The sequence below is a fragment of the Callithrix jacchus genome, chromosome 11 (genome assembly GCF_049354715.1).
Source record: "Callithrix jacchus isolate 240 chromosome 11, calJac240_pri, whole genome shotgun sequence".
NCBI lineage: Eukaryota > Metazoa > Chordata > Mammalia > Primates > Cebidae > Callithrix > Callithrix jacchus.
The window spans coordinates 117,411,328-117,436,390 of record NC_133512.1 but is presented as its reverse complement, the minus strand read 5'-3'; the positions used below and the strand labels follow the sequence as shown (position 1 = coordinate 117,436,390).

Here is a 25,063-nt window from a genome sequence, read left to right as displayed (position 1 = left end):
GCACACAGGGTGCTGGCTGAGCCCTCGCCCCATAGTTGGCAAGTCTAGAACCACCGGATCCCATTACCTCACCAGTGTGAGTTCTACCATTGCCAAAAACGGGGAGAGGCAAGCGGCCATGGGGCCAGGGAGCTGGGGAGACTTCGGCCTGTGCTAGCTAAGGGAGAGACAGGGATAGTTAGGATGGTCCAGGCAGGGCCAGGGCAGCGGCGCCCATCCCCGCAGCTGCAACAAGGTCTGGTGCATGGTCCTTCCTGCAGGGTCGCCCTGATGTGGAGGCCCTGCCTGCTGGTCCTGGTCCCTCCTCCCCTCCTGCCTCTTCCCCACCCCCCACTTCCCCCCCACCACCTCTCCTCCCTTCCCCTTATATCTGTAACCCTCAGTCACTGTGGGCAGGGATGGAGCAGACACCATCCCTAGGGCAGCCACCAGGATCTAACCCAGGCCCCCAGATGTGGTCACCGCTCCCCAGGGAACCTGAGAGCACCTCCACTCCCAGCACCTGACAGCAGGGGCTCCGGGAACCGGCACCAGCCAGGCCAGAGAGCTCTCTCCCCCACCCACCACCCGGAGCGAGCGCTAGAGAAGAGACGTCTAATGTGGGCTGGGTTTTGTTATTTACTAAGCCCACATCACTGCCCCATTTAATCCATGGAGACTGCTCCCAAGTCATTCCCCAGAGCCTAAAGCTCACAGGCTGCCCACCCCAAGGGGAGGAGGGGGTTGCTGCTCAAACATCCCTCCTCTCTATCAAGTACAAAGGAGGAGGAGCTTCCACTTCCCAGTCTCTTCCCTGAAAGCAGTGGATGGACACTGGGGCCGGGGCCTTCTACACAAGAACAGACACAGGCAGCCTCTGGGACCATCAGTCCACAGCAGGGATGGTCCCGGCTCCTCCTCAGCCCCTTCCTCTCCTCCCCGCCCCTCATATCTGTAACTTGCAGTCCCCGTGGGCAGGGATGGAGCAGACACCATCCCTAAGGCTAAGCTGAAACCTGCCAAATACCTCCCATCCAGACAGCATTCTCCTGACAGCAGAACCCACCACACACCCAGTAGCCCCTCAAACACCCAGACCCTTTGAGGGCTGGCTGCAATCTGATTCCTGGAATGGTACCTCCCCAGACCTCCAGTCACTTACCTAAGGACAGCACACTTCTGCATTCCCACATCCCCTGATGAGGCCAGGTCCTTTCCCAAGGGGTGCTGAAGCCCCTTGAAGGCATCTCAAGTCTTTAGCAAGGGTGAAGGCTGCCTGCCCCCCACCCCGCACCTGCATGCCTCCCCTGCAGCCTGGAAGGGACTCTTTGCTCCCAAGCCTCCTGGGCAATACGATCCCACCAGAAGCAGGCTCATTTTCCAAATAAGCTCTAGCTGGGGGAGTAGCTGACTTAGGGCAGGGCCCCTGAGATAACAATGCCACCACCCTTTCCACCCTCCCTGCCCTTTGGGGTGGCATGAGATGGGATGATGGCTTGAGATGCAAACAGATCCAGGCCATCCCCAGGGCCAAGTCCAGGACCTCAGCGGCACCCACACTGGACTGGCAGCCTGGACTTGGGTGTTGGGGAGGATACCTCTGCTCTGAAAGGAGAGGCCTGGTGGGGAGGTTTGGCCTCTGTGCAGAGGCTGGACACTGGAAGCCTCTCTGAGGGTGGACGGGCCTGCTGTGGGATGCCAGCAGCACTGGGCTGTCTTGGTCCCATGGAGCCCCCAAGCCTGAGACTTGGTGAGGAATCCACTCCCACCCTCCTCCAGTTTGTCTGTGGAGGGTCCTGTCCTCCTCCCCACCCAGCTGTGGCTGCTGCAGTCGGGCTCCATCAGCGATCAATGGAGCCGGATCGCATTTCCACCCGCCTGAGGCAGGGCAGAGACCAGGATAATGGCCTGGATTGAATAAGCAAATGGAGTGCTGGGGGAGGGCAGGGAGTCTGGAAAACCCACTCACACAGCCCTCCAGGGAGCTGCCCCTCCTGCCGCCCCACACACCCAGACAGGCACAGCAAGGTGTCCGACATGGTGGGTTAGGCCCTAAACCTGGGCACCTGGGAGCCGCTGCTCTTGACAAATACAGAAAAACAAAGCAAAAAGTGCCTCTGAGTGACCCTTCCACTCTGGCAATAAAAGCCTTCGGGAGAGCGTTCCGGCCTGATGGTATACCGTTGGACAGATCGTGGCCACAACCTTTTGCCCAACTCACAAACTTTCCGGAAGCCACACAAGGGAGGATCCAGGCCCTGTCCTGTAGGGTGAGGAGGTGAAGAGGGGCCCTCTCCCATCCTAAGTGCCCCCAGCATGGGTGGCGGGAAATTGTCTTCGGAGAGGAGGGCCAATGTGGCCCCCACTCTCTGGGACAGTCATTGTTGCAGGTGAGCTCACCACCCAGGCCTGGCCCAGATCTAGGTAAATTAGGGATAGAAACCAGCTCTAGCCTGAGGTCCTCCCCTGGAGTGCTGGAGCTGGGCCCCAAAGCATCCAGGCCTGAAGCCTGGCAGAGGCACACCCCCACACCAGTGCTGCACAAGGGGCTCAGCAAAGGCACCCACCTAGGCAGGTGTGAGGAACTGCAGACCACCCAGTGGCTGAGGGCAGCTTCTGTCATCCGGCCTTCCCTGCTAGGCAGGAAGGAACAGAACCCTGGCCAGACACTTTCAACACTTCAGAGGCTCCAGGGACAAGCTCTAGAACCAGTCACTGCCAGGGGCCTTCCAACCCCCCTGGCTGGGGGTCTCTGTGCCCACCCCACCTCCAGGGCTCATTCTCACTCAAGCCGGAAACTCCCTTCTCTCCTGCCCCTGGGACCTGCAGCAGGGAGTCCTAAGGAAGCACCCAGGGGCAGAGGGCTGGAGCACAGAGACAGGGGGGCACAGGCCAGCCAGGTTCTGGGGGGCAGAGGGGGAGCTGGGGCCATCAAAAAGGAGACCAGCTACAGGGATACCTCACCAGGGCAGAAGTCCCCTCCTATCCTGAAATAAGCTCCTCCTTTTCTCTGCAGGGGTTTGGAGAGCTTCTGCAAAAAAACGCTGGTACCACACCCCAGAGGGGATTTATCAGGGGCTCCTCCTGATAGCAAACTGGCAAGAAAAACGAATGGCCCAACCCACCCAAGACAGTCCCCAGGGCACCCCAGCAAGCAACACTGGTGGCTGTGTCCCCACTGCACAGTCAGTTGGACCCGTCATCCTCCAACTGACAGCTTCAACCTCACGCAGCCCCCACCCCAGCACTCCCTGGCTCAGCCACCTAAAATGACTCACTGATCTGGGCTAAGTCCACCAGCCCTTGCCTGAGGCTCCCCGGGAGACACAGTCCCATCAGGGCTTGGCCCAGTGACCTAAGGGCATGACAGCTCCCAGCTGGTCGGTGTCCCAAGTCGGCCACTGGCTTCCTGCTTGATGGCTGGCCAGGCTCTCCCCAGCTTTAACAGACTAGATCCAGGCCTCCCAGCCTCAGTATCTGCCATCTGGGACATCCTTGGGAGCCCAAGCCTGTAGGTTCAGAACTGAGATCAGGCCCTGGGTGCCTCCACAGGTGTGGTAGAGTCACAGTGACCCAGCTCTACTACTCACCAACCTCTTCAGCTGAGCCTCTCCTCTCAGAGCCTTAGGGGCCCCATCTTTCAGATAACTATTTAAAAACTACAACCCCACAGGGCAGAGGTGGGAACTGATGGGATTCTGTATGTAAGTCACCTGACACAGATGGACAGCACAGGCCAGTTATCATAGCCTGGATCCAGGGACCCAGGAAGCCACATTACCAGTGTGTGTTGTGGTGTGTAAAGGGAACATTGGCCTCTGCCCCAGAACCTTCCAGGGGCAGATCTGAACCATGCCCTCTAACTCCAAGTCCCACTAAGTATCCACCTCCTCTCAGAGCTGTCCAGAGATCACCCACTCCATAGCAGGCTCCAGCTCCAGGGATGGTAGTCTGCCAGAAACACCCAGGCTGACCTCAAGGGCATCCCACCTGCCTGGGGCTGCCCCCTTCAGAACCTGCAGCAGAAGGCCAGCTCCTGTGTTGCCAGCCAAGGTCTCATCCCAAGCATGTGCTGGGAGCCCGTGTGGGCCTTTCCAACCCACGGCACCATTCAGGATGGCCCTACAGATGGCTTCAGACTCCCCCACCTCTGCCCTGGGCGGCCCCATCTGCTGGTCCAGCTCAGATTGCTGGGCTCCCAGCTCCACCGTGGCCCCAGGCAGTGTAAGGCGATCTGGCTGCCCACCAGCGCTGGGCCCTCACACAGCAGCTGAGCCAGATGGGCTGGGGAGGCAGCGAGGAGGCCTTGAGGAGAAGCAGGCTGGGGCCCCAACACGAGGATGCAGGGGAGGCAAACGCAGCTGCGGCATCCTGCTTTTCCCATATTGGCACTGCACATGATTGCTCAGAGCGGAGAGAAAAGCAAAAATGTGCTAGTGCCAAAATCGGCCAAGCAGATGACACTGGTGCAGGCTCTCTGGGGACGCACTGGACAAGAAGCCTTGCATCCCTGCACTCTTGGAAGCAGCCTGTTTCCGACATCCAGGCGCACTCGAGGCAGATGGGGCTGAGGCGCTCCCGAGGCCCTCGAGGATCTGTCTCTGCTCTGTTTATGGCCCTTCGGTAATTCACTGACTGAGACTGTTCACAGTGAATTCTACCAGTGCCATACACAGAACAGGAGTCACGTTCTGCGGCCTGCTGACCCTGCGGAGAAACCAGTGGCCCACAATCCCCCATCTCGGCGCCCAGTCTGCCCACCCTCTTGGGGGCCCCAGCAGGCCTGCAGCAGCGACTGCTACGGTCTCCACCCCCGACCCCAGCCCTCCTCACCCTCCTCTCACAAGCTCCACGTGCCCCATCAGCAAAAGATGACCTTCAAGGAGACGGGACAGTGGGGGAGAGGGTCTGACCTCCTGGCCTTGCACAGGGTGGAGGGAAAAGACCCTATCAGGGGTTTCCTGTCTCTGCCTGAAGGCCTACCTCCCCTCACATCACCCAGGCTGCCCCACCAGGCTGGGGAGAGAGTGGGACAGGACTGTCCACCTCCTTGCCAGAGTGACTCTGGCTCAGAGTGGCAAGCAGCTGGCCATAGCCTCCTCTCTACCCATCCTGCCACAGGGGCAGTGACCAGCGGGACATCCAAGCTGCCTCCTGTGGCCTCTGAGCCCAGGCACCTGCAGCCCAGGCTCCTAGGCACTGTCTCCATTATCCCCCCATCCCCTAGCCTGCCCTGTGGCAGAAACAGAGCCCCAGGAACAAACCAGATCTGCTGCTCACCCCCACTCCCATCCCAAACCAGACGAGACTGGACCTGACCATGAACAGCCCAGGCTGGGCATCTCTGCTGCCAGCCTAGGACCAAGGTGGAAAAGGCCAGGATGGGAGGGCAGGAGGGAAGTCCTACAGCCACTGAGGCAGCTCGGAGGCAGTCAGAGGCACAGATGCACTCTAGCAAGGGAGTGGCTCCTGGCTGGCTCTAGAGTGACTATGGAGGAAAACGGAGGCCCGGGAGCGAGGGAGGGGCCGAGAAGATTGCATCAGTGGTTGCCAGAGCAGCTGCCTAGAGAGAAGTTGCTGTGGAGGCCCCTGCCTCTGGTGCCAGGGGCTCTGGGGAAAGATGAGAAGGAGAGAGAGGGTAGGAGGGAGGGTCTGTGGGGACCTGGTGCCCAGGGCATGTGGGCTGAGGCCTCCACAGAGCGGCCACTAGAGTCTCAGCCTACTCCAGGTCAGCCTGTTGCCCAGAAGGCAGGGTAGCTAGAAAGCACCCTGGAAGGTCCAGAAACTATGCAGACCTCTTGGCAATGCTACCCCCTGGAACTACCTCCTGGGGACCTCAGGGCTACATCCAGTAACCCAGGCCAAAGCCATTTGCTCTGCCCTAGACACTGCTTAATGCTCCACCCTTCCTGTTCCCAAGGACTGCTTGTCCTGCTTCCACACAGCCCCAGTGCAGGGCTCTGCTCTTCTAGCCCGCCCATCTCCCCAGAGGACAATCCAGCTTGATGAGGTGGTGGTCTTGGGAAGTCACTCCCAGCCTTCTGCCTCAGTTTCCCCTACTACAAGCTTCTGAACTCTACTAAAGAGACCAGACTTCCCAGCCTTGGGTAGGGGGTGATGGCAGGGTGTTAGCAAAGGGTAAGGGGAGGGTCGTGATCAACATTGCTTAGGGTGTAGGCAGAAGCATCACCCAAAGAGCCTGTCGAAATGTAGATTCATGAGCCCGCCTGGAAATCTGCATTTTAATAGGCATCCTGACAGCTCAGCAAGGGGCAGGGTTGGGAAGAATCTACTTTGAGAAATCTTTCCCAAGAAGCCTCACCCCAGGATAATTAAACAGAATGCAGAATTTTTCTTTCTTCTTTTGGGGGCAGCCAGGGACGGGAAGATGCAGCAACTTGCAATCAAGGAGCCAAAGAGGCCTCAGAGCTGGAGAACAGAGGATGGGAGTCAGGGATTCTGCTCTCCCCAGCCCAGGAAGGAATAAAAGGGACCCTAGGTAGAGGAGAGAGCCCTGTAACAAAGCAGCCAAACATGTACGTTCCTTCTGACTAATTTCGGCATCTCCATTAAGCTTCCATATCTGTTTTTCCTCATCTTTGTAACCAACATGGCATGGAGTACAGGGAGATGCTCACAAAGCCAAATCCCCTTCCAGCTTCCAGTTCTAGTCAGCTGGGCCAGGCTCCTCCCCTGCGCCTGCCTCACCCCTCCTAACCCAAATGCGACAGAAAGCCCAAGTGCCGCAGTGCCTGGGGGGTGCCACGCCCGCTGGGGACTCTCCAACCCAGTGAAGGCAGGCTGGGGCCTGGACCCTAGGGAAGCAAGGTCTCTCTCCCACCTCTCTCAAAAAGGGGGTGAGTGAAGCTCTAAGATATCAGCAGCAGACTCCCCATTCAGAATCTCAAAATGGAAAACAGAGGCCTCTGGCTTGGGGTAAGTCAGGATGGCAGCCTCTTCTGCCCTCCCTGCAGGACATGGCCCTGACCTTGACATCAAAGGCAAAGAAATCTGCTTCTGGAGTGGAAGGTGAAGACAGGGTCTCCCACTCCCGCTGGGCATCAGCGCCTGGCAGTGGACCTAAGGAGATGCATCTAGCAGGCCAGGCTGGGCAGCGAGGGACTCAGAGGGTGTGTGGGGGTCCTACCCATCCTAGGAAGTCTCAACTAAGCACCGCCCTCCCACCTTTGGTTGCTCTCAGCCCCACCCTCCTGAACTCTACTTGGGCCTTCCTAAAACTTAAGAGTCCCCTTTCCCCTAGGGGTGTCCCTCTCTGGACACTGGTGCCCGAGGCAAAGGGCAGGTCCCCAATCCCTTGCGGTGTTAGAGGTGAGTGTTGCAAGACTCTCGGCCTATCCACCCCCGGCTCTCCTCTCGACCTTTACACAATGAATCTGGAGTCTGGGGTCCCAGCGGCGCCAGCCACAACCGGTCCGGTCCTGATCCCTCGAGTCTCTATCAAATGCCCCAGCGATCCCAGGGGCTAGGGGCCGCCGGGGCCCTTGAACGGGCAGGCCCGGGACACTCCGCTGTCGCCCTGTCTCCCCATGAGGTACCGGGAGAGGGGCCCAGAGCTGCTTTACTCGCAGCACAGGCTGCCACAGAACCATTACAAACTCAGGTGTCTGGGGTGCGGGGCTCACTCCAGGAGCCACTGGGCCCCGGTAGTAGAAAAAGAATAAACGAAATCCTCACAAGTGAGGCCGGCATCCTGGAATTTTCTCTTCTTTGTGTAAGGCCAACTCCAGAGGTCCTTCTAACTCCCCCGCAGGCGCATGAAGGGGAGGCCGTGAGCCTTAAAGAAACGAGCAGTGGTGGAGGCTGCCGCTCCGCGCCGAGGTCCGAACCGAGAGCCGCGCGGGGAATGTGGGGATCAAGGCTGAGAGCTGGGCTTGGGGCAGATTCCTCTGGGATTGTTCAGGCCACGATGAGGCCACCAGGACAGTTTTCTCCGAAGACTGCCTCGGATCAGAGATCCGCAGAATCGTGCCCATCGGGCTCACTGCGGGGACAGGCAGAGGGTGATGAGCACCCGTGCTGCAGAGTGACCCAACCCGAGAATCCGCCACCTGGCTTGCAGGATTTTCGGCCTCAGGGGCTTTGCGAAGCCGAGCGGAAACCTGGGAGGCTCGCCGCCGCCCCTCACCGGTGGGGGTGGGGAGGTCGATTAGGGCACCGCCCGCCCTCGGCCCTAATCTCTCTGAGCCGGCCTTAGTGCCTCTGCCCCCCGGCAGGTATTACTATACACGATGTCGGGGAGCCGGGGCTGGAAGGGCAAACGAATGGCTCAGCCTGGAGGGCTCCGCAGAGTCGGGAGACCCCCGGGTGACACCCTCACTGCCCACATCCCTAGGATGCACTGACTGCTGAGGCGCCCGAGGCACGCCGTCCAGCCGCCGATCTTGGCGCAGGGCTGGGGACCCGGGTGCCCCTAGTGCCATTAAGAGGAATGGGGCAGGCACGGGCGAGGGACGACGTCTCATCTGGGTGCGCCGGGGTTCGCGGGATGAGTGGCCCCGAAGTGGAGGCGCGAGGGAGGTCCGAAAGCCGCTTTCCCCCAAAGACTGGGCGGGGCGGCTTCGTGCCTCGAACCTGCGGCGCAACCTGGGAAAGGCGTTGGAGGAGCCAGCTCCCCGCAGCCCCCTCCCCGCCTGGCACTTCTACCTGAGCCCACCAGGGCGGCGAAACGCCGGCCCGACCCCAGCCAAACTCCTCTCGGGCAGGCGCTCGGGCCCGCGCGGGTACGCACCTCGCCAAGCACCGGCCACACTCCGATCGCGGCCGCCCCCGCCCGAGAACAGCTCTGAGAGCTGGGCAGACGCCACTGGGGGACCTGGAACTCCGACGCCCCGTGAGCGCCTCCACCTGAAGGCGCGGGAGAGCGAGTCCGCACTGCCGCGTCATCCCCGAAGGCCCTCCGCGCCCGGACGCCTGCCCAGCACCGGGTTTTAGCGCGTCGGGCCCCCGGCGCCCGCCTCCGCCTCCCCTCCTGCGCCTCGTGCAGGCTCCGCCCGCCGACCCCCCGGACACTCACCTGCGCCGGCTCCGGGCTGGGCGCACCACCGCCTCCCAGCTCCGCGCGGAGTCTACACTGGAGAAGCCAGGCAAAAAGGACCCGGGTTCAGAAAGGGCGGCAGGAACGGAACTTGAGGTGCGCCCGGCCCTGGCCGAGGGCGGCGCCCCAAACCTCCACTGCCCCGCGAGAGGAGGCGGCGCCCGAGCGCGGAGCCCGGCGGGGGAACAAAGAGAAGCCGGGACCCGGCCGCGCGCTTCCTGGGTGTCGGGTGACAGGTCTACCGGGGAAGGCCCCGGTCCGGCCACCTGAAGAGGAACCGCCTCCGCGCGGCAGGCGGGGGAGGGCCGGAGGGGCGCCGGGGCCCGAGGGCCAGAGGAACAGGGGGCGCGGGCTGCCCAGGACCGCGCGGCTGGAGGGAGGCCCTTTGGCTCCCGCGCTGAGACGCGGGGACTTGACGGAGTGCAGAGAGAATGACTCCGGGAGGGCTTTACCGTCCCCCGGGCCCCGCCCGCCCCCCGCGCCGCGCCATTGGCTCAGGTGCCGCGAGGCGGGGAGGGGCAGGGGGCGGGCCGGGGATGATTCACCTTGAATGTGGCTCCGGTTGGTGCTCAGCCCAGGGCACGCCCGTTCGGGACTGCGGAGACGCCGGGAGCCCCGCCTGCTCGCCCAACCCAGCGGGGTCTGGTCCCAAGGGGTCTCGCCGCCCGCCTTCTATCTCCGCCTCCTGCCCTCGGGCTGGGGTGCCGATAGCCGAGGTGCGCCCGGACGCCCTGCCACCCCAGCGCCCTCTGAGCCCGGAGCTAGCCGAGGTGTGTGTGGCGTGGCGTGCTTGGAAATCCGATCCTGGGCGGGGGGAGGGGAAGTGCGTTGGGAGCTGGGGCGCACCTTGGGGCCATTGGACGGATCTCCGAAGTCTGCCAGTAGAAAGGTGCTCAAGGCTGACCTGTCTCAGGGGGCGCACCCGGACCCAAGCGCAGGGCTGGAATGGGGATGAGGGGCCTCCAGGTCCTCACACGCCCACCCTCGGCCAGTTCTGCGGCCTCACAGGTGTCTGGCCTCCGCTGCCGCCGCCGCCGGGAACAAAGGCTGTCTGTCCCGGGAGGGGGAGGGGGAGGAGAGCCGCCCCCCAATCCGTTCCCATCCCCCTCCCTCCTCCCACTGCGGCAGTGGATCCCTCGGGAGGGGGCGGGGCCGGCCGGGGCTGGGGCGAGGACGCGGATTAGATCCTTCTCAACCATCCTTTGGTCGGACACCACCTGGAACTTTCAGAGGGGGCCCGAAGGGCAGGGGCTAGGGCCCTCCAAGCTCTCAGCGTTGGGGTGGCCTCTTCCTTCTTCCACAGCATCCTGAGAGCCGGAACGCCCCCTCCCTCCCTGCTGCTTTGGCTGCCCTTGCCAGTCCCAGCTCCGCCCCGCCCGGCCGCCCCAGACGGCAACGGCAGCTCAAAACCAGATTAAAATAAAACGTTAATCCGCCCTTCTCCTTTTTAGCTCCTAGTTCTTCCCAATCGACCCCCGCAGATCTGGCACCCTAGAAGCCCCTATAAAATGAGGGTGGTGCTTAGCCGATGCTCCCACCAAACCTAATCCTTGCACTTAAAGACCGTTAACACCCTCTCTTGGGCTAGAGCAAAGGAAGAGGGTGAGGCAGTGGAAGCGAGGGCCGGGGAATCTATAGTTCCCCTCTCCCTGCTCCTGCTGAGTCAAGAGGGGCCAAGGGTGACAGCACGGATACGAACCATTCAGTATGCCAGACTCTAGGGCAGAGCCTGGGCAGGGCGTAGATGTCGCAGCCAGATAGATCCGGAAGTAAGATCCCCCACCCCAGGTGGATAACTGGACTATTCTCAGAGCCTCGGGGCCCGTCTCCCCATGCAGCCAGGGATGGGCGCAGTGACCCAGAACCCCGACAGCGAAGATAACGAGCAAGTCACAGGGCCCAACGGGCCAAAAGGGGGGTGATAGCTCCACATTAACCCCTCCTGGTCCTACACGCATTCACCCGCCCATCTAGGTCGCCCTGAGCCTCCCTGGCCGTCTCCGCACCCGCGACCTACCTGGTCCTCAGGCTCATGGAATGCAGGGCAGCCTGGACCGGGTGTGCCCAGGACTGCAAAGCGGGAAGCGCAGGCCTTGCGGACTGCGAGTGGCCCCCGCGGCCTGCGGCTCCCCTTTATAGCGCGCGCCCCGCCCCCCGCTCTCCGCGCGCCCCGCCCCGGCCCATTCACCTGCTGTCGAGAACCGGACACCGCGCTGCGAGCTAGCCGCGGGGCCGCGCGGTCCGGCCGTCGGAGCCGGTGGGGCGGGGGCGCCGCCGAGACGGATCGGATTTCCACCTTTTCTTAAATGCGCTGCTGAAAGTCGAGACCGCCCTGGCCTGGGAGCTCGCGTCGCTTCCTCCCCCCGCAGCTCACCTCGTACCCCGAGTCCCCCAGCCCTACTCCGGGAGGGGCCGCGAAACTGCACCCGCAAGGACCTCATACATATTTTAGGGAGCAGGCCCTGCAGGTAACCGGAGCTAGACTCGGACGGTGAGGGGGCGGCCCTCGGGGACCTGATACCCTGGATCCCTTACGGCTCAGGGCTCAGACAGGGGAAGAGATGGCTCTGGCCGACCTCCGGTCCTCACTTTGCTGGCCTTTCCAGCGCACCCTAAGCCCGCGTGTATCCTACCGTCCTTCTGCAGATCCGATGTCCGTCTGGCAGTTGCCTCATTCCTCCCGCTGGAGAGATCCCTTCCCCCTTGCCGCTGGCATCTCACGCTGCCCGGAGTTGTGCGCCTCGGGACGGGTAGTTTTGGGTTCCTCGACGCTTGGCCAGGTTTAGGAAAGACCCACTGTCTTCCTTGCTGCCCCCACCTAGGAGACTCGCCGCCTCGAGTTCTGTCCTTTTTTCTGGTGTCGCGGCCTGTCCCTCTCCACAAAGCTCCCTTCGCCAGCTGCATGACAATCCCCCTCGCGCTGAAGACCTTGGGCGAAGAAGTAACCAACCGTCGGTCCTCCTCTCCTTTCCCGTTAGTCCCGCGGCGGAGCTGGGGGGAAGGGTGCCTGGGATACAAGCCCCTTACTCAAACACACTGATGCGGAGGTGGTTCTGCCATTGGCCCCTCTCCCAATGCTGAGTTTCTCCTGCTAACCCTCGGCCCCTTGGCATAACTTGTAAACCCCAGTGAGAGGAGCCCAGAGTTCAGTCTTCCCCTGCTCAATGTATGATCTTGATCTCGAGGGATTCACTTCACCTCTCTAAGCCTCAGTTTCCCGTTTGCAGAACGGAAAGAATGACTCGCACCTCATGTGATCACGCGGGTACTTGGCGACCCGGAGATCTCTGCAAACTGCAGGCCCAGTGAGATGCCCATTGCACGCCCTGCACCCTCGCCCGCCCGACGCCCTCCGGGTGCCCGCCCCAGCCGCTTCCTCCTCCAGGGCCACGTGCTGGGGAAGCCAAAGCGGGAGTCTTTCGATCTTGGCCCAGCCCTTAGCCCTCGGTTCTTTGCTCTAGAATCTAGATTCGCGTGGGTCGACAAAGGCACTGAAAACCGAACGAACTTCCCGACGTTTTTCAAAAAACCGTATGCGCGTGCTTTTGTGCATTTTTTATCCGATCGAGGCAGGGCCCCTTAGGGTTCGGTTTGGACGGAAGGCCAGGGTGGTTCTGCCCCAGCTTCGGGCGTGGAGGATCCAGTAGGAGATGCAAAAGAGCAAGAAGCAGGGACTGTTAAATGAAAGGAGATCCTGTCTTAGGAATCGACCCAGCTCTTTAAAAGAACGAGATAAACATAGGGTCGTTAAATATCCTGGAAAGTAGCCTAGGCATTCAGTGAAAAACGCAAAGCGCACGTGGATTCTTTGTGTAAAAATATAAATGGGACAGGGGTTTAATCGTCAGGTTTTTTTCTGCACGAAAGATGTCCGCCCAGAGGGCTGGAGATTTTTCTTTTAATTGTCTTTTGGGACTATTCGAAGCCGAAGTGTGTTGTTGACCATATTCTTGCATTGAATTTTCAATTAAAAAAGAAACTGCAGGAATTGGCGGGTGTTGTTTGTTTTCTGGGGTTGGTTGGTTGAAGAGAGGGTCTCGCTCTGTCGCCCAGATTGGAGTGCAATGGCGCGATCTCGGCTCACTGCAACCTTTGCCTCCCAGCTTCAAGCAATCCTCCTGCCTCAGTCTCCCGAATAGCTAGAACTACAGGCGTGTTCCAACACACCCAGCTATTTTTTTTTTTTTTAAAGATGGGGTTTCACCATGATGGCCAGGCTGGTCTTGAACTTCTAACCTCAGGTGATCCACCCACCTCAGCCTCTCAAAGTGCTAGGATTACAGGCGTGAGCCACTGCACCCGGCCTTTTTTTTTTTTTTTTTTTTTTGTATCTTTAGTCGAGATGGGGTGTCACCGTGTTAGCCAAGATGGTCTCAATCTCCTGACCTGGTGATCCTCCCGTCTAAGGAATTGGGTATTTCGAAAGCAACCTGGGCTGGGCGCGGTGGCTCACGCCTGTAATCCCAGCACTTTGGGAAGCCAATGCGGGCGGATCTCCTGAAATCCGGAGTTCGAGACCAGCCTGACCAACATGGAGAAACCCCATCACTACTAAAAATACAAAATTAGCCGGGCATGGTGGTGCATGCCTGTAATATCAGCTACTTGGGTGGCTGAGGCAGGAGAATCACTTGAACCCGGGAGGCGGAGGTTGCAGTGAGTCGAGATCGCGTCATTCTACTCCAGCCTGGGCAACTAGAACGAAACTCTGTCTCCAAAAGGAAAAAAGAAGAAAAGAAAGAAAGAAAGAAAGAAAACCTAATTTGGGTGCTGAAGCCTGGAGGAGACGACTGAGAGGGCGAGCTGCAGAGCGGAGGCACTGGGGCAGCAGGCGAGGGCACCCCGGCTCTTTGCTCCCAGCGGGCGAGAGTCCAGAATCCTCGCTCAGAGCAAAGGCAAGGGAAGCGTGCAGGCGTGGCTCTCGCGCTTTGTCAGGCGACACCCCGGTCGTGTTTGACCCCCGCGCAGGTGAAACTTGAGCGTCCACCCCAAAGATGTTCCCTACCCGAGTCATTGGAGAAGGTGGCCAGCCGGGATAGGGGACCGAGTCCAGCCTTGGTTTCCTCGTCTGTAAAATAAGCTGAGAATGTCCGCGCCTTTTTCTGGAGGAGGCTGGAAGGATGCCAGTGAGAAACTGCCCGCGGGCCCTGGCAATAAGCCCTGCCAGCCCCTGCGGAACTCTGCTCGGGCAGGATCCCTCTGGCGTTAGAAATCCTGCTTCTCCACCCCCACCCAGCCGGGACCCACGGTGCATCCCCCAAAGACCCCCCAACCCGCGCTGCACTCAGACCCAAGAGTCGGCCTGCGATGCACCACGTGCGTGGAGCCCCGGGTCCCAGCCCTAAGAATCAGGGATGGCTTCAGGGCTCAGAAGACTTCAGCAAGGTTCACTCGCAGATTGTGTCTGCCGTCGTTGGGGGAGGGACCCCGTAGCCTTCAGCAGATTATCCAAAGGTCGGTGACCCAGATATGGTTTTGGCCACGTGCCATGATTCACTTCCTGTGCCCCAAGCAGAATTTAGCCGAATAGACCCCAAACCAAGCAAAAACGCTCTTATTTCCGTTTGGGATTCTTTGGAGAGTTGGGATTTATCTGTCTCAAATTAGAATAACCTGCATTATTAACCACTTAACATTTATTTGTTGGTCTGCTGCCCGACCTTTCTGAGCCTCAGTTTCTTTGTCTGTAAATTGGAGCTTGCCCAGGTCAGAGGACTGTTGGAATTGGAAATATTCGAATAAGGAAATGCTTTTTTTGTTGTTGTTTTGTTGTTGTTGCTTTAAAAAAAAAAGAAAAAGATGGGGTTTCACCAGGATGGCCAGGCTGGACTTGAACTCCTGACCTCAGGTGATCCACCCACCTCGGCCTCTCAAAGTGCTAGGATTACAGGTGTGAGCCACCGCACCCGGCCAGGAAATATTTTTGCAAGCACTTTGTAAGCAGCAAAGCGCACAAAGTGCTTCTTCAGGAGTCCATGTTTTTTAGCTCTACAGTCACCACCCAAATTCGGAAGATCGTTGTGCCTTTCTTGGATGAGGATGCCCGGCTCCAGCGCGGGGTGGGACGGTCTTTTCCTTGCTGAGAACCCGCTGTAGCGGGGACGAGGCGCTCTGTCCAGGGCCTTAGAGCCCCTTTCTCCCTCCACCCTCGGCTCACAGCTCTCCCGGCGCGCACCTCCTCTTTGCCCCCAGCCTGCGGTGCGCTCTTCCTCTGCAGACGCCTCTTCTGTGCTCTGCACGCCGCCGGCCCGACTTGGGGTTGCTTTCTGCCGCGGCGTCTTCGCGAATGTCCCCTCTTGCTCTCTGCCTTGGCATCCCTCCGGGTTACCCCACGCATGCTCCGACCCTCCCAGGGCTCCGCGCGGGAGGAGGGGCAGGGCGTTGGCATTCCTGTCTGGGCCCTGACTGGGAGTCGCGTGGTCCAAATCCCTCGTTTTTCAGAGGAGGGATCTGAAGCCCAGCTAGGCCCCTAATTCCGGACAGAGCTGGCCAAGGAGCCCAGTTCTCTGGATGCCTGCCTGGGGCTTTTTTCACTGGGCCAGGTTACATGGGTCCAGAGAGAACTCCCACCGCGGGAAATTAAATGTGGAGAGAAGCCTTAGGGAGTGGGGCTACCCTGGTTCCCTGGGCAGGCTCCTGCCTCTGGACCAGTGGGGCAGCAGAGGCCTTGGGAGCTGCAGAGATTTTCCTGGGGACACTCCTGAGGGGTAGGTGCGAAGCTCCTGCTGGGATGCCTAGAAAGGGGGTTATCATGGGTTGGCTGGCTGCAGGCTCACAGCTGCTCCTGTCCCGGAGATAAGCAGGACAGAGGGTGGAGAATGCACTGGCTTGGAAGAGAGGAGGGGACACGGAGGAGAAAGACCACAGGTGGCTTGGGTTGTTGGGAGGGGAGGGTAGGTGTGGTTTGAGGGGTGTGATCTAGAATGATCAAGAATCCCCGAAGCTTGGCCGGGCACAATGGCTCACGCCTGTAATCCCAGCACTTTGGGAGGTCAAGGCGGGTGGATCAGGAGTTCGGTCAGGAGTTCAAGACCAGCCTGGCCAACATGGTGAAACCCCATCTCTACTAAAAACACAAAAATTCGCCAGGTGTGGTGGCGCGCCTATAGTCCCAGCTACTCAGGAGGCTGAGGCAGGAGAATTGCTTGAACCTGGAAGGTGGAGGTTGCAGTGAGCAGAGACGGAGCCATTTCACTCCAGCCTGGGCAACAGATTGAGACCGCTTCTCAAAAAAATAAACATAAAAAAGAATCCCCAAAGCTGTTTGGTCTTTCTTTGAACTACTCTTTAGGACCCTCCACCAATAACCAGCTGTGGGAGCCTACGTGGGGGGTGTGCCTTGGAGGGGAGGGTCTGGCCAAGGCAGCAGTGAGCCCTGCCCTAAGGCAAGCAGTCTGTGGCCTGTGTCAGGGACTTGGAGCTGCTGTGAGCTCCCTGCAGAGACTGGGTCAGAACCTCATCCTAGCCTCCAGATGGGCTGGCCTGGGGGGATTCCTGCCCAGCCTTTAGCATGAGTCCCTCCTGATAGAAAATACAAGCCCCACCAGGGCAAGGACCACAACTGCCTTGTACACTGCGGTTTCCCCTGCCTGACTTTCTCAGAAGGTGCTCCATGAATACGTGTTTGAATTAATGAGCAATGTGCTGTCACAACCAGGGGCCCGCAGGATTCTCCCTGCAGGACAATGACAGGAGAAACTGAGGCTCAGGCTGCCCAGCCAGCACATGCCGCTGTAGACCTCTTTCTGTCTATTGCAGCTACCTGCTCTGCGCTACCTGCTTTCAGCTAGCAATGGCCATGCCTGGGCTTCCTCTTGGGAGGTTATTTCAAGGGAGGCAGAAACTCCTCAGTCTGAGTTTAGGGGTCCTTTCTTCCTCCCATTTTTCCTGTCTCATGGATCTGGTCCTTGACTGAGCCAATTCTCCTTCTAGGCTTCAGTTTCCTCATTTGTAAAGTAAGGGCTGGAAGGAAGCCTTCCTGTCTTCCTTCATCCCTTTATTTTTCTTTTCCAAGACACATTGAGGCAGAAACAGAGGCAGACAAGCTGGGCTGCAGCTGGACCAAAGGAGCCCACTGTGCTCACTATGCATGGGACAGCAGATGCCCCAGGCTGCTTCTGGATGTCACATGCTCTTCTGACTGGTTAAACTAGCACATGCTACTCCGGGAACTGAATCATCAAGTCCAACAGGTCGGGTTTTTTGTTTGTGTGTGTGTGTGTGTGTGTGTGTGTGTGGAGACAGACTCTTCTCTGTGTCACCCAAGCTTGAGTGCAGTGGCGTGATCTCAGCTCACTGTAACCTCTGTCCAAGTGATTCTCGTGCCTCAGCCTCCCAAGTAGCTGGGATTACAGGCACATGCAACCACACCCAGCTAGTTTTTGTATTTTTAGTAGAGACAGGGTTTCACCAGGTTGGCCAGGCTAGTCTTGAACTCCTGGCCTTAAGTGAGCTGCTTGCCACAGCCTCCCAAAGTGCTGAGATTACAGGTGTGAGCCACTGCTATGCCCGGCCGGCTGGTCTGGATCTTAAAACAGGGACCATGTGGGCCTTCGAGGAGCTCATATTCTCCTTGAGATGAAAAGGAAGCATGCTGGATAATGCCCCCAGCTTCCGCTGCAGAGAAACCAAAGCTGGCTTGAAACTCCCCTACCAGCAGAGGCTGAGTGGGGTAGTCTGAGATTGAGGAGCCAACAGACTCAGCAAACACATGCTCCTCATTTGATCTTATTCACCAGCAGAGCCCCATGGGTATGGATCCAGCTGTCGGGTGACAGGAGTCGTGGCTGGGCCAGGGCTGCATTCTGGGAACCCTCCTCCTCTTCCCCCCACCTCCCCAAGCTAGGGGGTCAGAAATCTGTTCTAACCTTGGGCTCCATTCTCTCCTCTGTTTTAGAGCTGGGGAACTGCTCCCCTCCCTTCCTACTTCATTGGGTCTCCATCTCAAACTCAAGCCTCAGCCCCAGGCCTCCTGCCAGTTGATGGGGTCTCTTTAAGGAATTGATTTCCACAAGTCCCTAAAGTGTTTCTTCTGCAATAACTCTTCTGCCACCCAGGCTCTCTGGCCCATGAATGATTTAGCGACTCAGAGGGGTTGGAACTCTCTTCCTGTGCAGTGGAGGCCTGCCGTGGTGACATCACAGCTGCAGTGCTGATGGATGGACTCCGCTGCCCTAATGGGGAGGAGAATGCACAGGCCGTCTGGGAGGGGGTCGGGCCATGGAAGTAAGTACCCATCTGGCTCCACAGATTTCTGGTTTGGGGGTCTTACTGATGGACCAGCTAGCTAATTGCCCTCAGAGGTGCCTAGAGAAAGGGCTCGAGTCCATCTCTCTGTCCCCAGCCCAGAGGGACCCACGCTCATTTCACTTTGAGATTCGTCTTTCCAATTCCTAAAGTGCTCTGGAGAAAGAATTGTACTGAGTGTCGTCTTCTCTTGCTCCAGTGACAGCACACACACCTGCATGGGCATGAACACGCCCACTGTCCTCAAGAACCCTCTCAGGAAGTTCATCATTAGGTCCCACCTAAACGTTTCTTGCTACTGGGGAAGCCCATTTTTCTCTGATTCCATCTGGAACTGACAGAGAACAGCTGGTCACTATTAGCCATATGCTCCCCCTCCAAGCACACGTGGTGAATGCTGGTGTGCTCTTGGTCCCTCCTGCACTGAGAGCCCCCTCCCCCATCATCTTCCTGCTCAACATCAGTGACTCTAGTTATCTCTGTTCCACAAGCCTTCGGGGGAAATGACAAGGCTTTACTCAGTCAGTATCCATAGGGTGCCAACTTCTTCAAGGCAGGGTAGGAAGTGGAGGGAGTGATCTCTGAGGCAGGGAGTAGCCTCTGCCCACTCTTGCCATCCCTGACACCAGCCAGCCCTGGCCTATCTTCCTGTGTCCCCAGCCAGGGGACAGAACGAGTAAGTGTAATTGAGGAGGGGGTAAATTTCCTGCTTTGAAATAGCTTACCCTCATTCCCTATCCTATAGAGGCAGCAGTTGGGTTGATTTTTCTCTAAGATTGGAACTGGGGTATGCCTCGTGCAAATTCACTGACATGGGGCACACCCTGGACTGGCACTGGGGGGGACACAGTGTGAATTCGCTGGTATCACATACATGTTAGCATGTCTTAGTTTGGGCATTCCAGTGCGTGTGTAGTGATAGCTCATGGTGGTTTAAATTTGCATTTCCTTGATGGTAAATGATGCTGCGCATCTTTTCCTGGGCGTACGTGCCTGTGTGACTGAGTACGAGGGGGACAGAAGAAGCACTTGGCTCTGGAGTGTTGAAGGAATGGAGGGCTCCAGGCACATTGGAGCCACTATGGAAACTGGGCACAGCTGGGCCAAGAGAAAGCCACTGAAGCAAGCAGCCTCAACGGAGGCCAGATGGGTCACAGTTCACGGATTCTTCCCTGAACAGTTCCATTTTTTTTTTTTTTTGTGAGACATTTGTCACCTAGGCTGGAGTGCCACAGGGGGTGATCTCGCTCACTAAAACCTCCGCCTTCTGAGTTCAAGTGATTCTCCTGCCTCAGCCTCCCAAGCAGCTGGGATTACAGGCACCCGCCACCTCACTGGGCTAATTTTTGTATTTTAGTAGAAACTGAGTTTCACCATATCGGCCGGGCTGGTCTCCAACTCCTGAGCTCAGGTGATCTGAGGTGGAGGCCCACCTCAGCCTCTGAAAGTGCTAGGATAACAGGTGTGAGTCACTATGCCCAGCGTAAATCACCTTTTAAAAATTTTTTTAAGACTCAGTCTTGCTCTTGTCCATGAGGCAGGAGTGCAATGGCACCATCTTGGCTCACTGCAACCTCCCCCTCCCGAGTTCAGGCAATTCTCCTGCCTCAGCCTCCCAAGTAGCTGGGATTACAGGCACCTGCCACTACACCTGGCTAATTTTTGTATTTTTAATAGAGATGAGGTTTCACCATGTTAGCCAGGCTGGTCTCGAGCTCCTGACCTCAGGTGATCCACCTGCCTAGGTCTCTGAAAGTGCTGGGATTACAGGCATGAGCCACCCCACCCAGCCCCAAACACTTTTTCATTTTTCCTGGCAGATGAAGGCTCAGACTCAGGTGTTCTCGCTCCCGACCCCAGAGTGCCACTTTGCTGTTTACAAAGTACTTTCAGGCACATCATCTCATCTGATTCTCAGGATAACCCCATTTTACAAGGGAGGAAACAGTCTCAGAGAGATTGAGTGGCTTGCTCAAGTCAGACGGCTAGTGAGCGGCAGAGCGGAGACTCCTCTGGCTCTACTCTTTGTCCCTGGGAGCCGGGCTCATCTGGCCTCCACCTCTATTGTTGAGATTGACAGAGCCGGCCCTGCTTAACTCTACTGGGGGCAACTGCAGGAGTATACTCAGACCACCTGGCCTGGGTGCTGAGCCAGTTCCAACTTAGTTTAAGCAGAGCCACATTTAGAGAACTGTTAACAGGGTGGTGTTGGCCTTACCTGTAAGACCCCTGGACACCTTGCTCAGGTTGCTCTTGCTCATGAGATTAGAAAACCAAGATATTGACCCGGTGCAGGGGCTCACACCTGTAATCCCAGCACTTTGGGAGGTGGAGGAGGGTGGATCACAAGGTCAGGAGTTCAAGTCCAGCCTGGCCAATAAATATGGTGAAACCCCATCTCTACTAGAAATATAAAAATTAGAAAAGGGGAGGACCAGTGGGAGGGGGAGGTGGGGAGGGATAGCCTGGGGAGAAATGCCAAATGTGGGTGAAGGGGAGAAAGGAAGCAAAACACACTGCCATGTGTGTACCTATGCAACTGTCTTGCATGTTCTGCACATGTACCCCCAAACCTAAAATGCAATAAAAAATTAAAAAATAAATAAATAAATAAATAAATTAGCCTGGCATAGTGGCAGGTGCCTGTAGTCCCAGCTACTCAGGAGGCTGAGGCAGGAGGATGACTTGAACTTGGGAGGTAGAGGTTGCAGTGAACTGAGATCGTGCCACTGCACTCCAGCCTGGGTGACAGAGCAAGACTCCATCTCTAAAAAAGAAGGAAGGAAAGGAGGGAGGAAGGGAGGGGAAGGAAGGAAGGAAAGAAGGCAGGCAGGCAGGTAGGCAAGCTGAGGAGTTTAATAATATGGTTTCTCAGCTAGGATGGGGTGGAGCCAGAATTTGAACTGTCCATCGTATGTGAGAAGAAAAAGTCTGGGTATCTCTGGATGAGCCCAGTGGCTTCCAGTGGGCAGGGAGCCAGTCTGAGATCCTGGGCTCTAGGGAGGCCTTGGCCTTGTCAGGCTGACTGTGTCACTCACAGATTCTGGTCACAAACTATGAATTTCAAACTTTACAGCTGTGCAATCCAGCATCAGCCAAATAACAGAGAAAGCCGCTCTGCTCCAAAGTAGTAGACTGTAGTCCAGGGGACTTTCCAGTCATTTGGAAATCAGCAGTCCCGCCCCTGCCATCCCAGCCTGTGCCTGTCTCAGGCCACGCTCAGTAGCCATTTGCAGCCTGTGGTTGCTACTGGCCAAGGTCACCAGAGGCCCAGATCCCAGTGCGATGGTTCCCTGCCACCCCTGGGGAGGAGGAGAGAGGGTTGTTGTGGAGATGATAATGCTACTCCATTAATGTCCAACTTCCTGAAAAACACCCAGACACATTTCGTTTATGTGCTTGTTTCCCTCATGCCTGCTTCCAGAGGGGCTCCAAGGAGCAGATAATGAAAGACCACCAGCAAAAGAGCTGTTCACGGGCTGGGCATGGTGGCTCACGCCTAAAATCCCAGCACTTTGGGAGGCTGAGGCCGGCAGATCATGAGGTCAAGAGATCAAGACCACCCTGGCCAACATGGTGAAATCCCATCTCTACGAAAGATACAAAAATTAGCTGGGCATGGTGGCATGCACTTGTAGTCCCAGCTACTTGGGAGGCTGAGGCAGGAGAATTGCTTGAACCCGGGAGGCAGATGTTGCAGTGAGCCAAGATCGCGTCACTGCACTCCAGCCTGGCGACAGAGTGAGACTCCGTCTCAAAAAAAAAAAGGAAAGAAAGAATAAAAAAGACCACTGACACAACAGCTATTCATGGGCCAGGCACAGTGACTCACACCTATAATCTCAGCATTTTGGGAGGCTGGGGCAGGTAGATCACCTGAGGTCAGGAGTTCGAGACCAGCCGGGCCAACATGGTGAAACCCTGGCTCTGTGTGGTGGCTGGCGCCTGTAGCTCCTGCTACTTGGGAGGCTGAGACAGGAGAATCACTTGAACTTGGGAGTCCAAGGTTGCAGTGAGCCAAGGTCATGCCAGCCTGTTTGACCGAGCGAGACTCCACCAAAAAAAAATAATAAAGTCCATCTCAAGAAAAAAAAACTGTTTACGGAAAAGAACAGCAAAAGCCCCAAAGAAGGAGGGGACAGAAATACACAGAACCTTGAGCAAGTGCAGCGGTGGTGAGCGGTGCTCACCTACATACGTGCCGACCTCAGGCTCCCAGCAACCCCTTCGATACACATGGCAAAAAACAGTCTTCAGGTGGCCTTGGTAGCAGTGTGGCTGCTTCCCCTGGGTTGTGACTCACACCTTTCCTCCACCTGAATGTCCAGGGGACATGAGGGGACTAGGTCTTGGGCAGATGCCAGATGTGACCATATATCACTCAGGATTCTCTCACATTAAGAGACACAGGCTCTGGCAAAGGTGCCTAGCGTGAGTGGAATTTGGGGACACTCTGGCCAGATGGTTGGCACCAAGCGTTTCCCTGTGCCCTGCCCTCTGGCTGCAGCTTTTTTGTCAGGGTCGCCATGGCCCTTTCTATGGAGACCAGCACCCACCATGGGCAGGAGCAGGGCATGAACAGGGCCCAGCCTGGAAGGCCTTGCCCAGCAGGGAACCCTCAGTAGGAACACAAAGGTGCAGCGATACTTACTTCCGGGGCCCCAGGAGGAGCTTATCACCTTTCTGTCTCTCTCCCTCACAGCCCATTCTGCAGGGGCTTGGTGGGGGGCAGGGAGGCTGGTGAAAGGCCACCTGAGGCTGCTTTTCAACGAAACTATCTGTGCGCAGGATAGAATTACTTGTATCAAGTACACCAAGACTTTTAATCCATTTTGTAATCAAACAGGGCATCTCTCTGGGCCCCTACCAGCCTGAGTTGCCAGCGTAGTTCCACCCACTTCACAGGTGGGGAAATTGAAGTGAGGGGGAGGGTCAGAATTAATCCATTTCAGCCCAGAAGGCACCAGGGAATTCAGAGCTCTGGGCTCCCAGGTCATCCCAGACAGGCTGAAGAATGAGCATCACGCCGCGCTGGGTTCCTCCTTCTGCCCCCAGCCAGGATGGGTTCTGGCTCTGGTTGGAGCTGTCCACCATCTCTCTGTACAATTTTGGACTAGATGTGTCTGCCTTGGTTTCCACAGTGCTAAACCAGGTGGTGCTGGCTGGTCCGCCTGTTGTCTGGAGTGGCTGTGCACCTCAAATGAGACACAGGAGTGGAGAGAACTTTGCTAAGCATAAAATCCTAGACTGGGCTGGGCGAGGTGGCTCAGGCCTATATTCCCAGCACTTTGGGAGGCCAAGGCAGGTGTATCATCTGAGGTCAGGAGCTTGAGACCAGAACATGGTGAAAACCCATCCCTACTAAAAATACAAAATTAGCCAGGCATGGTGGTGCGTGCCTGTAATCTGAGCTATTCAGGAGGCTGAGGCAGGAGAATTGCTTGAACCTGGGAGGTGGAGGTTGCAGTGAGCTGAGATCATGCCACTGCACTCCAGCCTGGGCAATAAGAGTGAAACTCCGTCTAAAAAAAAACGTAAGTTCTGTGATCCTCAGTTTCCTCACCTGCAAGATGGGGCTAGAAACATACCTTCCTCTTGAGAGCATTGGGCTTAAATTCAATCATCTAGGTCAAGCTGTCAGCACAGTGCACAGAAATGGGACACCCTTGAGGTATATTTCTTCTCTTTGTCTCTGCTGGCCAGGAGCCAACTCTGTATCTTATTACACAATAATTAACCAATGGGGAGGCAGGGAGCGCCCCCAACCCAATCTCAGAGGGTCCTGCGGACCCACTGCAACTCCTGAACGCACCATGTGTGGGAAGCAAAGAGAATTTTGCTCTCAGCAGAGGCCTGAGGAGGCCTTTCCCTTTCTGGGCCAGAGCCCAGGAAACGCAGCCGGCCTTACGGAGAAGAGTCTGGGGATGGAGACCCTCCCTCGGGAGGATCTTATTACCTGAGTGAGAGAAGCTGGGGAAGAAGCTGGGGGCGGGAGTGGGAGCGTGTTGGGGGTGGTGCCGGGCCACACATGCCTGTGTGCCTTGGGTGTGTGGCCCAGGATAATTTGTTGAATGCCTTGGGATTTTATTTTTCTTTTTTCTCTAGTTCCCTTTGAAAATGTATGTTTGGCCCCCATCACAGAAGTCCTGCCTGGATTGCAGAGAAGCCCACAGCAGACCACACGAGCCCCAGAAGAGCGCTGGCTGCCGTGTGCTGCAGGTTCCTGCGTCTTTTTTCCTATGTGCCCTTTGTGTTAATTAAAAATGAGACCATTTTGTACACACTGTTTCTGAACCTTCCTTTTCTCACTGAAAAACCTTTTCCCGTTTGGGAAAAGTCTCTGCTGTGACAATGACCAGCGGCATCATGCTTCATCTTCTGGCTTTGACTTCAAAGCCCATCCTAAGGACAGCTGAGCAGTTTCCAATTTCTGGCTCTTGCAAAAGAGTGAATTTTTTTAGCATACATTCTGATGAGTGGTGTCTCCGGGTCAAAGGTGTGTGAATCGAAAACATTATCGGTTCATATTACAGAAGCCTCACGCACACACACATAACACACTCGCTGTCATAAGTCCAGCAGGCACTGGGTCCTGGCTGCGGGTGGAGGCTCCCGGAAGGCTGACTCGGACTGAGCTGATGATGTGGCCTGCTGCCTAGGGAGCCTAGAAAGTTCTTTTTTTTTTTTTTTTTTTTTGAGACATAGTCTTATTCTGTCACTCAGGCTGGAGTGCAGTGGCACGATCTAGGCTCACAGTAACCTCCGCCTCCTAGGTTCAAGCAA

The 25,063-nt window shown here is 57.2% G+C and overlaps 1 protein-coding gene and 1 long non-coding RNA gene across 5 annotated transcripts in view; one reads left to right on the top strand and one right to left on the bottom strand.

The window, feature by feature from the left end:
- Positions 1–9,458, bottom strand: part of LOC118143786 (uncharacterized) — a 39,250-nt gene extending 29,792 nt beyond the window's left edge. For both annotated transcript variants that reach the window (XR_013524277.1, XR_013524276.1), the window contains exon 1: positions 9,014–9,458. This is a non-coding gene — a long non-coding RNA (uncharacterized LOC118143786). The remainder of the gene's footprint in view (positions 1–9,013) is intronic.
- LOC144578450 (uncharacterized) lies at positions 6,535–24,547 on the top strand. Of its 3 annotated transcripts, none has more exons than XR_013524273.1 (3): positions 6,535–6,915; positions 7,241–9,804; positions 24,386–24,547. XR_013524273.1 is itself a non-coding variant. In XM_078343791.1 (3 exons), exons 1-3 carry the CDS (start codon positions 9,585–9,587, stop codon positions 12,341–12,343), a joined length of 453 nt encoding a protein of 150 aa, XP_078199917.1. In that variant the 5' UTR covers positions 9,578–9,584; the 3' UTR covers positions 12,344–13,022. The 3 variants fall into 3 exon arrangements, 1 of the variants encoding a protein (XP_078199917.1); XM_078343791.1 differs by lacking the exons at positions 6,535–6,915; positions 24,386–24,547 and adding exons at positions 11,857–12,007; positions 12,262–13,022 and having other exon boundaries at positions 9,578–9,804; XR_013524272.1 differs by lacking the exons at positions 6,535–6,915; positions 24,386–24,547 and adding an exon at positions 10,338–10,475 and having other exon boundaries at positions 9,583–9,804.
- The last annotated feature ends 516 nt before the right edge of the window (positions 24,548–25,063 follow it).